We start from the raw sequence: 13323 nt of genomic DNA on the forward strand, positions 1-13323 counted from the left end.
GTTTTGTAGGCTCCTCTGGCAGCAGCAATGAGCGAGGCTTTTAGCATTGCAGATTTTAAAGTGCCCTGATTCCCCTGCATTTTATACTAGATAAAAATTCGCGAACCAGTATGTTATTTGCATCAAAGTCTTTCAGGCTTGACAACGGGTGAATTTCTATCCCTTTTTGTGTTCTTGAGCCGAAATATGGGAGGCTTATTGAGTTTGATAATCAGACATTGACTGTCCCTTCAATCAGCAAACATCTGCGGGGGCCAAGGGGGTTCTGCCCCACAGACCGAGGGGAAGCATCATATAATAAGATGTGGGCATCCTCCAGGGTGGGGCTCACAGAGCGTGAGTGCACCGGCAGCTCTGGGGAAGCATGCTGAAATGCGGGTTATTGGGTGCCGTCCAGGGACTTGGGCTCAGCAGTCCTGGGGGTGGCCTAAGGCTGCGTCCCCAACACGCAGCTTGGCGGTGCCAGGTGAGGCATCGCCTGAGGTCCTCTTAGGTTCGCAGTCCATTCAGTTACACGACCCTGGGTGAGCTCTTTGGAGCCTCCTGAGCCTCAGTTTCTTCATTTCTAATCCGGGAACACCACCGCCGCTGCCCCCTCGTGGAACTGAGGGGAAGCTTGAACCAGACGTTTCACTTGAAGCTCTGGCTGAGAGGTGCATGGCACGGGCTCTGCCTGTTGCCCCTTGCCACCAGTCAGGCTGAAGTCTCCAGCTGACCATGTTGCAGGAGGCTCTTTGATAGTCTGCAGATTATCATAACCTTCCCTGGCCTGACTCAAGCAATTCTTTTAATTAATTAATTGGTTATTTATGGCTGTGCTAGATCTTCATTGCTATGCACGGGCTTTCTCTAGTTGTGGAGACTGGACTTCTCATTGCAGTGGCTTCTCTTATTGCGGAGCACGGGCTCTAGGGCGCAGGCTCAGCAGTTGTGACACACAGGCTTAGTTGTCCCGCGGCGCATGGGATCTTCCTGGACCAGGGATCAAACCCAGGTCCCCTGCATTGGCAGGCAGATTCTTAACCACTGGACCACCAGGAAGCCCCTCAAGCAAAGGTTTTAATCATGTTTCACATTTCTTTTCAAGAAGTGCAGTTTGCTTACTTTCTCCTCTCAGCAAATGCATCTCTGCAGAGGGCACTCAGGGATTCTGGTGAAGAGACAGTGCGCGTACCCCAGAGCTGTGTGGTCGTGTCTGTTGTTGTTCAGACGCTCAGTCGTGGTTCCACACTTTGCGACCCCAGGGGCTGTAGCCCGCCAGGCTCCTCTGTCCATGGGATTCTTCAGGCCAAGGATACTTTACTGGAGTAGGTTAACATTTCCTCCTCCAGGGTATCTTCCCAACCCAGGGATCGAGCTTGTGTTTCCTGCATCGACAGGCAGGTTCTTTACCACTGAGCCCCTGGGTAAGCCCGGGCCTGTGGCATGTGGCTCCCTGCGGCCTCCACCAGGAAGAAAGAAGGCCTGGGGTTTCTCTGGTCGCCTGCTCGCCTTCCCGCCTTTATAGAATCCAGGCTGTGCAGTCTCTTCTCAGGTTCACCCACCAGCCTTACTAACTAACTCTTCCTCCTGCTCCCCCGCGACATGATGATGTAAGATGTTTTGTGCAAAGAGGTCCACCGGTTTCAGCCCCTCTTCCCTGGTGGGGATCCTAGTCCCAGAAAGGGAATTCACTCCTCTTGCCACCCAGCAGCAGACATTGGCAGAAAGGTGTCTTCAGCGGGGCTCGTGTCTCTTTCCTAGGCGTAGTGCGCTGCCCACGCGCCCGGAAGAGCAGCGGCCCAGACCAGGGCAGCGATGAGGAGGGCAGAATGCAGAAGGAGCAGGAGAACGCCATGGACAAGTACACGCTGGAGCGCAAGTGTGCCATGATGGAGTACACCATGTGCGTCCCGCCCGTCCCCGAGTGCACAGCCGCAGGGGTCTCGTCCTGCAGGCTGTGGGCTGCCCCCCCGCAGTCAGGCTCCCTGTCGGACCTGGAGGCCTGAGTCCCTGCTGTGGGGCTGCGGGTTGGTGGCCATGGCTCACTCTGGCCCCAGCCATGAGGCAGTTAGCCTCCCCATTGTCAAAAACTAAAAAGAACCAGTTGCCGAAGTTCAAAAACTGGGATTTTTACATAAAAATCTGGATTTTTGACAAATTCTTTACTGCTACCTGTCAGATGTCTTTGTGGGAAGGTAGCAGTTGCGGTACATGCCCCCACCCACTCCACGGGCTCTCTTCCCAGTTCCCAAGGAGGCTCGGTGTCTGTTTATTTCCCGACTCACAGGGGCAGCCGCGAGGTCGTGGATGAAGGCATCATCCCCGGAGACGGCCTGGGAGCCGCGGGGCTCGACTCCAGCTTCTACGCACACCTGAAGCGCAATTGGATCTGGACCAGCTATATCATGGACAAGGCCAAAAAGGTGGGCGTCCGTCCTGGGACCATCTCACCCAGTCTCCGGCCATCACTACTCACCTGCCTCTCCCTTCCCTGGCTCACAGATTTTGTTTTTAAGATTTACTTACTCTGTTTCTGTTTTTGGCTGCCCTGGGTCTTGATTGCTGTGTGTGGGCTTTCTCTGGTTGTGGCGAGAGGGGGCTGGTCTTCATTGCAGTGCTCAGGCTTCTCATTACGGTGGCTTCTTTCCGTTGTGGAGCGCAGGCTCCAGGGTGCTCGGGCTTCTGTAGTTGGGGCGCACAGGCTTGGTTGACCCGCGGCATGTGGGATCTTCCAGACCATTGAACCCGTGTCCCCTGCATTGGCCGGTGGGTTGTTAACCACTAAACCACCAGGAAAGTCCCAGCTCACAGTTTTTGAATTGGCCAAACCAAAATTGACCAGAGACACGAGTAATTGCATCCGTAAGTACTGAAGGTACAGCAGGACTTTGTAAATATCTACCTGACTTTCTTTTTTCTTTCCCCCCATGGATGCTAATTTATTCTTCGATCAGTACAAGTATTCCTTTTAAAAAGAAAGAAAGGAAAGTCTAAGCGGTCCCACGAGATGGGGTGTGTGTGCCAGGTCCCACGAGACGGGGTGTGTGTGCCACAGGAAGGTGGCGGTCCCTGCGCCGCCTCGTCATCAGGGACTCAACACTCAGCGCTGTGGCTGCACTGGGTTCCTGGGGGCCCAGTGAAGCTCACACTTCAGTGCCATCCTTGTCTTTCAGGAGACCACCACGTCGGAGAACGGGCTCACGATGAGGCTGCAGACGTTTCTGTCCAAGCGCCCGATGCCTCTTGGGGCCGGAGGTACATGGGCCGGGAGCTCAGCAGAGACGGACACGGGGCCAGCTTGGGCCCGTGGGACCCCTGCGCCGCGCCGTGTTCCAGCCTTTGCGGGGGCCTTCTGCAATGCCGGGCTCCTTTGCTTGTTTCCAGGCAACGGCAGGTTGACGGTCTGGGGAGACGCTCGAGCTGGATCGGGGCTGTGTGCCGACAGAGATGAGCACGTCGAGGTGGAGCGAGAGCCCACGCTGGAGCGGAACCAGAAAGTGAAGGGTGGGAAAAGCCAGAAGCGCAAACGGCTGAAGAAGGACCCAGGGAAGAAGATCAAGAGGAAGAAGAAAGGTTTGGCCATGATTGTTTGTGTTTGTGGGGCTCGCCTTTGCCCGGTCCAGCCAGGGACGGGCAGCAGCCTCCCTGTAGCCCGGCCTGAGTGCTGCCCTCAGACTCCGGTTCCCCCCTCCGCTTGCAGCGCTAACTGTGTGGTTGTGTTTTGTTTTCCAAGCCCAGCCTGTTGGCTGAGAGGGCCTTGAACTTTCTATACATCCCCCCTGCTTTCTCAGTCTATATACGGTAGTATATAGAGCCATTTCAGTTAGTGACTCCTTCTGTTCACATTTTTAATTTCATCTCAACTGGGAAAAAAAAAACCTTTGCAAAAATCCTTAGCCAAGGCCTCATCACAGCCGGTTCAAATCCTATTATTCTCTTGGTTCACCTTTTAACATCAGCATTTGTACTCAGGACAAAGTTTCAAGTTGTGTTTTTAAATCAGAGGGAGCGCGGGAGTCATTTAAGCCTGCGGGATCTCTCTGGATCTTGTGAACCCCTTGTGCACGGCACCTGTTCGATTCCCATTTTGAATTCTTCATTCGGGCATCATTCACAGTGAAGGAGGGCAGCAAGGAGACCAGTGTCCTGGTTTTTAGTCACTTTTATGTCATTTCAGTGGACCATGCGTTTTAACAATGATCTGATAGCTTTAGCTGTTTCAGCTGAGAGCAGAATGCTTTAACAGGAACCCATTTTTAGTGATTTACTCAGCTGGTGCTCATAACAAATAGCTTCCCATCAGCTGAAACGGCCCCCTCCGTTTAGCCTGTCCAGATACGTGTAAGATCAGATTGGCTCGAAAAGACCTGAATTCACTGCAAAGCAAAATCCAATGGTGGTGTTGCTTTGAATGCAAATGATCTTGCCCACTTTTCTCCTGCTCTCATTTGAAATATGCTCACTAAGCAAACAGTCTTTTAGAATTGGCGGTAGCATATGGCATCTGCCTTTGGAACTCCTGCCAGTGTTTCCCAGCAGGGAGGGGAGCGGAGGGTGGAGTCTGGGGAAACCCAGTGGTTTTAGAGCTCAGGGTTCCCATCCTAACTGCCGCTTCCTAGGATTTTTGACTTCAGGCAAGGTGCTGGGTCTCTGTGCATTTCAGATTCCTCACCTGCCAAATGGGGATAATAGTTGTATCCTTCTCCTAGCATGGTTGCCAAGTATTATTATTGTAAGTGAATATATGTAAAAAGCTTAAGCCAGTGTTTGGCACCCAGCAAATATTGCATAATGTTTGTGCTTGATATTACTTAGGTAACAGCTCCTTTGCACCAGGCACTGCTCTAGGTGCTTTTAAGGCGTCTGGGTCAGTCCTGAAGTTACTTAACCCTGGACAGTGGGCCTTGTTGTCACCCTGCTGCACCAGAGTGTACACAGCATCTCTGAGGTCGCAGAGCAGGGAATGGTGGGGTCCCACTTATCTGGAGAGCACGCCCTGAGCAGGTTCCTTCAGAGGGCTTCTGAGAGAGGCTAGGCACCTTCAGAGGGCTCAGTGCCTCCGAGGGAAAGATTGGAGGCAGGCAGATAACCGGCTGCATCAGGCTGCCCAGCCTGTCACCATGAAATCTGACCAAACAGAAATGATGAAAGGGGTTAAAAAAAATCTGTCCCGTTGGGCTGAGTCTTTTATGGCTAGTTGACATGACTCCCCACTTGATAAGATGCTGATAACTGACACCTTGATCCAGGCCCACCCACTGGGTAGGGACCCTTCTGCTTTCTGGAATGACAGCTCTCAAACAGTTGTTCAAAGCCCCCTGTGCTATCCCCGCCTTAGAAGAGCTCCCGGAAGACAAGAACAAAAGGCGTTACCATGACGAGGCGGACCAGAGCGCCCTGCAGAGGATGACACGGCTGCGGGTCACCTGGTCACTGCAGGAGGACGGGCTGCTCATGCTCTGCCGGATCGCCAGCAACGTCCTCAACACCAAGGTGCGCCCCCTCATCCCACTCGCCTCTCCACCCCACCCCAGCTTCCAGCCCTCTGACTGTGAGTCCCTCTCGTCTGGGAGGCTCTTTCTCTTCTGACCCACACAGGGAGGAGCATGGCCCTGGGACCACTCATCGCATCTACTCCACTCGGCCCGTGGGAGAAGCATCTCCCAGAATCTTCCCAGTGAACCCCACACTCACTTTTGCACCTTTCTTTCCAGCCTTCAGCTCATACATCTGTGTCTTTGCCTGGCTGCACACCACACAGCTCGGGCTTCCCTGGTGGCTCAGATGATAAACAACCCACCTACCAGTGCAGGAGACGCGGGTTTGATCTCTGGGTTGGGAAGATCCCCTGGAGAAGGAAACGGCAACCCACTCCAGTATTCTTCCCTAGGAAATCCCATGGACGGAAGAGCCTGGCGGGCTACAGTCCATGGGGTTGCAGAGTCGGACGTGACTTAGTAAACAGCAACAACAAGCAGCGTCACACAGCTGAGAGCTGCACTCGCTGTCTCTTCACCGGGATTCTGTCCCTTGCCTGCTCCCCGCCTCCCATCCTCATCTGCCTGGAATAGTCCTGTTTATCTTTCATTTACTGCTTATCATCTCTGGAAAGGCACCATTGATCTGCCGAAAGGAAGTGGTTACTGCGCCCTCGCTCCGCCCCTTGGCCACACACATGTCACGCTGCTCCTCTGGCTTCTGGTCCCTCTTGGCCCGCTGGAGTGGCTGCTTCTAGAGGCAGAGAGGCTTCTTACGCATTTGCGTAGCTATGGCCCCAGGCTCACGCCTGGGTTCATGCCCCACCTTCCAGCCACACCAAGGCCAGTGTCCCATCAGGCTGGTCCATAGAAGCCCCCAGGAGTGTGGGCTCCGCCAGCCTCCCGTCCGGGGCCCCGGCAGGTAGTAACACCACCAGGCAGAACGGGTGAGGCAGCTTCACAGCATAGTCAGTGTTTCCTGTCCTTCTGCCGTACCGGCCAAAGACACCCACCCAGAGGCCGTATGTTGCTCTCTGCCTTTAATTTAAGCTCATTAAACCCCTTTGCTTAATCATTTTCTTACCTCTTTGTGCATTCCTAAATTGCATCCCGGCCCCTTCTGCCAGGAGGAACCTGATGGCGTGTTGCTGTCCCTCATGCCTGGCCCTTGTCTCATCATGGTGATGATGGGAGAGGCCTACATGGAGCCTCCACTCACTCACTCCAACTCACACCAGACTCACACCCGGCCCCCTCATGCTCAGGCACTAAGAAAAAAACCTTGTCATCATGCCCCTTCTTCGCCTGGGCTCTATTTTCCTGCCCGTGTTTCCTGAGGCGGGCCCTGAGCCCGGGACTCTGTGCGTTCTGTTGCCATCAGTGTGACCGCAGGCGCCACACACAGCGTTTCTGAGCACAACCCTCCACAAACCATGTCACAGACCTCCTGAGCTCCCCTAACATTGCCTTCTAGTCAGTACTACCCAGCACCCTCCAGGCACCTCTGTTAGTCACCCAGAGACGCTTCCCATTGGATGTTAAGGGTTTGTCTTACTCCTTTCTTCCCAGCCCCTACTTGGCGCCAGGCCCGTGGTCAGTACCCAGTAACTGTGGCCGAGTTTTGTGTGTCTGCTGAGGGAAGAGGCTGCACAGGCCGACTCCCCTCCCTCACACTAGTGGCCCGTGCCGTGGGCTCCGGGGCCACTGACCTTCCATCTCGGCTTGTGTCTGATCCAGGTGAAGGGCCCGTTCGTCCCTTGGCAGGTTGTGCGGGACATCCTGCACTCGACCTTGGAAGAGTCTCTGGATAAAACCTCCCTGTCGGTTGGACGAAGAGCTCGCTACATAATCAAAAACCCACAAGCCTATCTGAACTACAAGTAAGCCGCCTTTGAACTTCCGGAACTCCCCGTCGAGGGTGTCCCCGGGCTTCTCGCTTGTTCTTTCCTCTTTTTTCATCCCATCTGCTTAGGAGTCGGCTGTAGAATCCAGGTGGATAAAGTCTGAGTCTTCCAGGAGCACATCAGATGTGTTTTGGAGGCCGTTAGTGAGGTGGCCCTTGATCCGGGGGGCTGGGTGTGATTCCGGGCACTCGCACACATAAGGTGTTGTTTAGACTTCAGGATGCCTTGTGAAGCCAGAGATGTTCTCCGGTTGCAGCCAGCAGGAGGGTGGGGCCAGGAGGGGACCCAAGCAGGGTTGGGAGAAACAACTCCCACCAGCTGATGCCCGTGCCATGGGTCAGTGAGAGAGCTCGGCTCCAGGTTGATCCCAAGCCCTGGACTGCGTGCAGTCAGCCAGCTTGGAGGGAAGGCACCCAGCCCTGACCATGGAGGAGATTCAGCTCTTCTGGGCTTCTGGGTCTCAGCGCTGCTGACACATGGGGCCGGATCATTTGTGTGGGGCATCCTATGCTCTGTGGGATGTTTAACAGCATCCGTGTCTCCATCCACTAGGCACCAGTAGCAACCCCCCCTCCCCAACTGTGACGGCAAAAAGTGTCTTCACACATCTCCCACGGGGCCCAGATCGCTCCTGGTGAGAACCACTGGGTTAGACACCAGGGGGCCTTCCTGTGTGAAGCCACTTGCCCGGCATGTGGAATGCTCTTAAAATGTTCTATCAGAAAAGGCTATGATCCCCTGGTCCAAAGTCCTCTTTTTTTCCCAAAGTGGAAACAGGCGCATAGAGAGGATGGGTGCTTGCTGGGTGACGGAGAGCTGCAGTGAGTGAGGTCTGGACTTGGGCTTCCCGGCCCCCGCCTGACGCTCTTGCTCTCGTCCTGCAGCGGCCAGGGCAGGGGATGAGAGGGCTTTCAGGGCTTGGAGGCCTGAGTCTCCGTCCTCACCGCAGTTCAGAGCCGTGGGGCCTGGGACGGGGCGCTTACCCCGTCAGAGGCTGTTTCCCCACCTGTGAGCAGGGCTCCACCTGACCCTTGGCCTCTGTGTGACCTCAGGGGCAGGGGGTCCCTACAGCTCGCCAAGCCGTGAAATGGAATGACAGCCTCTTCCTTGCAAGCTCCTTGTGAGGGTCAGAAGTGCCCGGCCCCCAGGAGCTCAGCACACACTGGCTGTCTTCCCTCTGTTTCCTGGTGGGCGGTCAGGCTGTCCTGTCACCATAGAGATGTGAAGAAGGATGTGGTGGACAAGGGTAATGGAGGAGCCCGGAGCTCTTAATACCAACCCCTGGGGCCTGTTTTTAAGTTTATGATATGCTTCCACGTAGATCTTTCCCAGAGTCCTGGCCAAACCCCTGTGAGGGGCAGGAGAGTGGGAGCTTGGAGAGGCCGAGGTGTGAAGTGTATGCAGTAACAGGCTGACCCCGAATCCTTCATTTCCGAAAGCTGCGATCACCCAGCAGGCACACAAGCCGGTCACACTTCATGATTAGCTGACGCCAGCAGCGTTAGAAATCTTGGGTGGTTCTGAACGTGGGCATGGTTGCAGTGCCCAGGCTTCCCTGTGGTCCGTTTTCCTGCAGGGTCTGCCTCGCCGAGGTGTACCAGGATAAGGCGCTTGTTGGGGAGTTCCTGAGTCGGAAAGGTGACTACGGAAACCCAAAGGTGGGTGCCGTGCGGTGGCTGGGCGCAGCCTGCCCTAAGGAAAGGGTTTCTAGGTTTCCAGACACAGAGGTCTGGTCCTCTGGGTCCCTCTGCCGGCCGTGCAGGCCTGGGCTTTTCCCGCGCTCATCTGGGAAATTGACTTGTCAGGTTTTTGGCTGTGAACCTCTCTTGATCTGGCATCCAGCATCAGTTTTTTAAAGACAATTAGAATTTGGCTTGCCTCTTGGCAACGCTGCTGTGCCTTGGGTCTATTTTGTTAAGAAAGTAGGGCAGCTCTTCAGAAATTACAAACATTTAGACGTCTGGAAAGCTCACGGATAGGCGATGAGTTTTCTTTGAGTTTTCTGTGGGCAGGGTTGGGACAGGGACTGACCAGGAAGGAAGCTTATGTTTCCAGACCCAGACTCCTCTGCCATGCGGCTCACAGTCTGCTTACCCCTGATTTGTTGAGCCAGCACTGGACTCCGCTGTGTGTGTGTCCAGCCTTGGTGCCAGCCGAGGCCAGTGAGTCAGGCAGAGAAGTGGACATCACAGAACAGTGTAGCCACCCCACAGGAGAGCACAGGGTGCTGAGGTCACAGAGGGAGAATTAGGAGTGCTTCTGATGCAACCTAGACAGCATATTAAAAAGCAGAGACATTACTTTGTCAACAAAGGTCTATCTAGTCAAGGCTATGGTTTTTCCAGTAGTCATGTCTGGATGTGAGAGTTGGACTATAAAGAAAGCTGAGCGCAGAAGAATTGATGCTTTTGAACTGTGGTGTTGAAGAAGACTCTTGAGAGTCCCTTGGACTACAAGGAGATCCAACCAGTCCATCCTAAAGGAGATCAGTTCTGTGTGTTCATTGGAAGGACTAATGTTGAAGCTGAAACTCCAATACTTTGGCCACCTGATGCGAAGAGCTGACTCATTTGAAAAGACCCTGATGCTGGGAAAGATTGAGGGCAGGAGGAGAAGGGGACGACAGAGGATGAGATGGTTGGGTGGCATCTGTGACTCAGTGGACACGAGTCTGGGTAAACTCCGGGAGTCGGTGATGGACAGGGAGGCCTGGCGTGCTGTGGTTCATGGGGTCGCAGAGGGTCGGACTTGACTGAGCGACTGAACTGACTGATGCAAGTGACAGAGGAAAACCTAACACTGTGCTAAGCAGCCCGGAAGTCGGCTGTCCCTCACGGGGCAGCAGAGCAGAAACGTCGTCAGGGTCCCGGGTTCATTCTGTCACTCATTCCCCATCCCCGGGGGTCAGCTTTCCATCTTCATGCTGGTCACCTCATGGCTGACATCTCACAACAGAATCCCAAGGCAGGAAGAAGTGGGGAGAGGGCCCTTGTGTCAAGGGAGGAGGGGACAGCCGTTTCCAGAAGATCCGTCCTGACTCACCCCCAAGGCTGGGCAGGCTGCCTGCCCACACCACGCTGGGGCTGGCTCCACCGCTAGGGAAGAATGGGATGAAGGAAGTAGGCGACCGTCTGTTATCACACAGGGCCCTTCAGATGTGTCACCACTGAGCCCAGACCATAGAGACGAGGGACCAGCCAAGGAAAGGCAGACAAGGAAGAGGGGCGAGGCGCCCCGTGGGAGGGCCTCAGCGAGAGGCATCAGGAAAGAGCGTGACCCTGTCCTATAGCCCTGGCACCGGCTGGCAGGGTAACAGGGTGGGTTTGCCGGCCACACCGTGGAGGAGGAGTTGGAGGCACGAGCCTGGGGTGGCAAGGCAGTGAGGGGCCACTCTGTGATCCAGGTCTGGTCTTGGGCGGACATGGGGTGGGTACAGAGGAGGAGGGGCTGGCTTGGGGCTCACGGCTGAGTGTGGGGGTGGAGGCCGATGTGCACAGGTGAGGCACAGAGGAGGGAGGGGGGTGATGAGGGGACACAGGCTGCTGATTGGAGGGACTCCCTGGGATGTGTTCAGGGCTTGGGGACAAGCGCTGGCAGTGCAGGTGTAAGGCTCGCCGGCTCCAGAGTGGTGAGCACCCGGCACCTTCCCAGTGGTCTCGGGGGCTGGGAGAGGGCACAGGAGACAGCGTTTCTCTCTGGGTTTCTGGGGGCACGCTGCTCTGGGCATTTGCTCCAGGATTTTTCTCATTGTGTGTTAGTGAAACCTCCCTTCAAGGAGAGAAGGGGCTTAAGGTCTCGTTCTCTCACGTCAACAGGTTTGTGCCAGCGAGTTTAAAGAATTTGTGGCAAAGCTTAGAGAGAAGTTCAGTTCAGCCCTAAAGAATCCAAACCTTGAAATCCCAGACACGCTCGAGGAGCTGTTTGCCAGGTAAGGCTCCTCCAGGAAGGTTCTGTGTGGTCTTGGGGCAAGAGGGTGCGTCACCAGCAACAGGCGCATCCCCCACCAGCCGTTCACCTGACCCGGCAGCGAACCCTGTGCCCCTCTGACTCTGCACTTCTCGTCTCCTCTCCGGGGGGCTTGAAACTGGGGAGACGCCGCCATCCCCTACACCCCACGGGGCGCTCCCTTCCGTTCCGGTGCGGCCCTGCTCTGGCTCACTCCGGGCTTGCTCAGATATTGGAGTGCTTTTAAGATTGCTTATTTTATGCCCAAGGAAACCTTGAGATGTACGAAGCTTCCCAAGGTCATGGTGCTAGTACGCCCCAGGCCAGGATTTGAACTTAGGTGGGTCTGACCCCAGAGCCCCTGTTCTTTACAGCTCCACCCCTGGGCACCTGGAGAGGAACACACTTGAGCTTCCCAGAATCTGTGCAGTTTTAAAATCTTGAGTGCTGTTGAACCAGGCCTGTTTCTGCTGCCTCATCCAGATGTGAATCCCTTCTCCTCACCATCCTCATCAGCATAGTCCCTGTGGCCACTGTATTTCCAAATTTCTTCCTCTAGAGACGACGTCCATCTGTCAGGTCCCACTGTGAGCTGTGTGGTACCTCTGCAGCCAGCCCTCTGTTTTGGTTGGAGGTCTCATCCTTTCATTCACCCAGCAACTAGTTCGTGTCCTGCCCACTCTGTGCCAGGGCCAAGGAGCACTCTGTAGTTGCTTATAGATTTTGCTTTTGCTGCAAACTCTTACCCAGAACTCCTAAGTGCTGTGCTTTGTCTTCAGTCGTGAAAGTGTTTCAGGCAGCTTGTTTACCTACCTGTAACTTCTATCCCCACGTGTTTTTAATAAACACATGGGCCAACTTTAAGTTATTAAAGAAGACAAAGATTTGTAAAGGTGAGTTCATGACCTATCTAGAGGAAAGAAAAAAAGTTCCAGTTGTAACAGCTGACCACTAGATTTGATCTTGAGCATTCTGGCAGGCAAAGTAAGAGAGAAAAATGGTCCCAAATATTTTCTCGTTTGACTAAAACCAGTTCACATTCTTCTGAAAAGATGTTTTGTCTTACTGCTAAATTTTAGGAAGAATTTACTATTGCAGAGATGAATTTTGACTTTAGTGTTGTAGAAACCCAAGACGTGACTTACAAATAAATGGCCGTGGGTTTTTTCATAGAGTTCTGTGGTTTATTTTTATTTGCTTGGTCCAAACACAGTAAAACAGTATTACATGGATCTCAGGGGGACTTCCCTGGCAGCCCAGTAGTTGAGGCTCCACGCTTCCAACGCGGGGGGCACAGGTTCAATCCCCGGTTGGGGAATTAACATGCCATGTGCCACATGGTGTGGCCTCCAAAAATTTTTTTTAATTTAAAAATTGCATGGAGCGCAGAAAAATAGATGGGGAGTTAACGTGTAACACGATCACCTACAGCTCCTCCCCTGTGAGGTTATTTATTCCCGGGCTCCTTTCTGTGCTTGTTGTTCATCGTGATGAGCCCACAGCTGTCTTCCTCCTCCGGAAACAGTTAACAGTCACTGTCTACAAGTTAACATGTCCCCTTATCGCCTCAAGATGGTCAGTGACCAAACATTCCTCATTTTTCCGACCCTCGTTCTTACAACACGCTCATTCACTGGGCAGAACGCAGTGTTTTCTCATTTTAATTTACATGTATGAGTTTGAATTTTAGGGAGTTTACCAATTATTTTTTTCCAACGTTTAGCTGATAGTAGCCACCTCACTCGAGCATCACCTTGGCTCAGAAAGGTCGGCTGGGTTCCCTTGACAAGCGCTTCTTCTGTTTCCTATGCAGATACCGAGTTTTGGTGATTGGAGACAAAAAAGATCAAGTCATGAAAGAGGATGAACTTAAGAGGCAAGTACTCATAGGCCCGAGGCTTCCCAGGTGGCTCAGTGGTACAGAATCCGCTTGCCGGTGCAGGAGACTCCGGTGTGATCCCTGGGTCGGGAAGATCCCCTGGAGAAGGGAATGACAGCCCACTCCAGTATTCTTG

General features: G+C 53.9%; 1 protein-coding gene across 1 annotated transcript in view; it reads left to right on the top strand.

Annotated features, from left to right (window-relative positions):
* Positions 1-13323, top strand: part of GTF3C1 (general transcription factor IIIC subunit 1) — a 79692-nt gene that overhangs the window by 52141 nt on the left and 14228 nt on the right. Inside the window, exons 20-28 of the mRNA XM_070362912.1 lie at positions 1744-1885; positions 2270-2405; positions 3156-3237; positions 3367-3555; positions 5321-5475; positions 7197-7339; positions 8940-9021; positions 11179-11291; positions 13122-13184. Of these exons, the coding sequence (XP_070219013.1) occupies positions 1744-1885; positions 2270-2405; positions 3156-3237; positions 3367-3555; positions 5321-5475; positions 7197-7339; positions 8940-9021; positions 11179-11291; positions 13122-13184 (1105 nt within the window). The remainder of the gene's footprint in view (positions 1-1743; positions 1886-2269; positions 2406-3155; positions 3238-3366; positions 3556-5320; positions 5476-7196; positions 7340-8939; positions 9022-11178; positions 11292-13121; positions 13185-13323) is intronic.

This window comes from Bos mutus, chromosome 25 (genome assembly GCF_027580195.1).
Source record: "Bos mutus isolate GX-2022 chromosome 25, NWIPB_WYAK_1.1, whole genome shotgun sequence".
Classification (NCBI taxonomy): Eukaryota; Metazoa; Chordata; class Mammalia; order Artiodactyla; family Bovidae; genus Bos; species Bos mutus.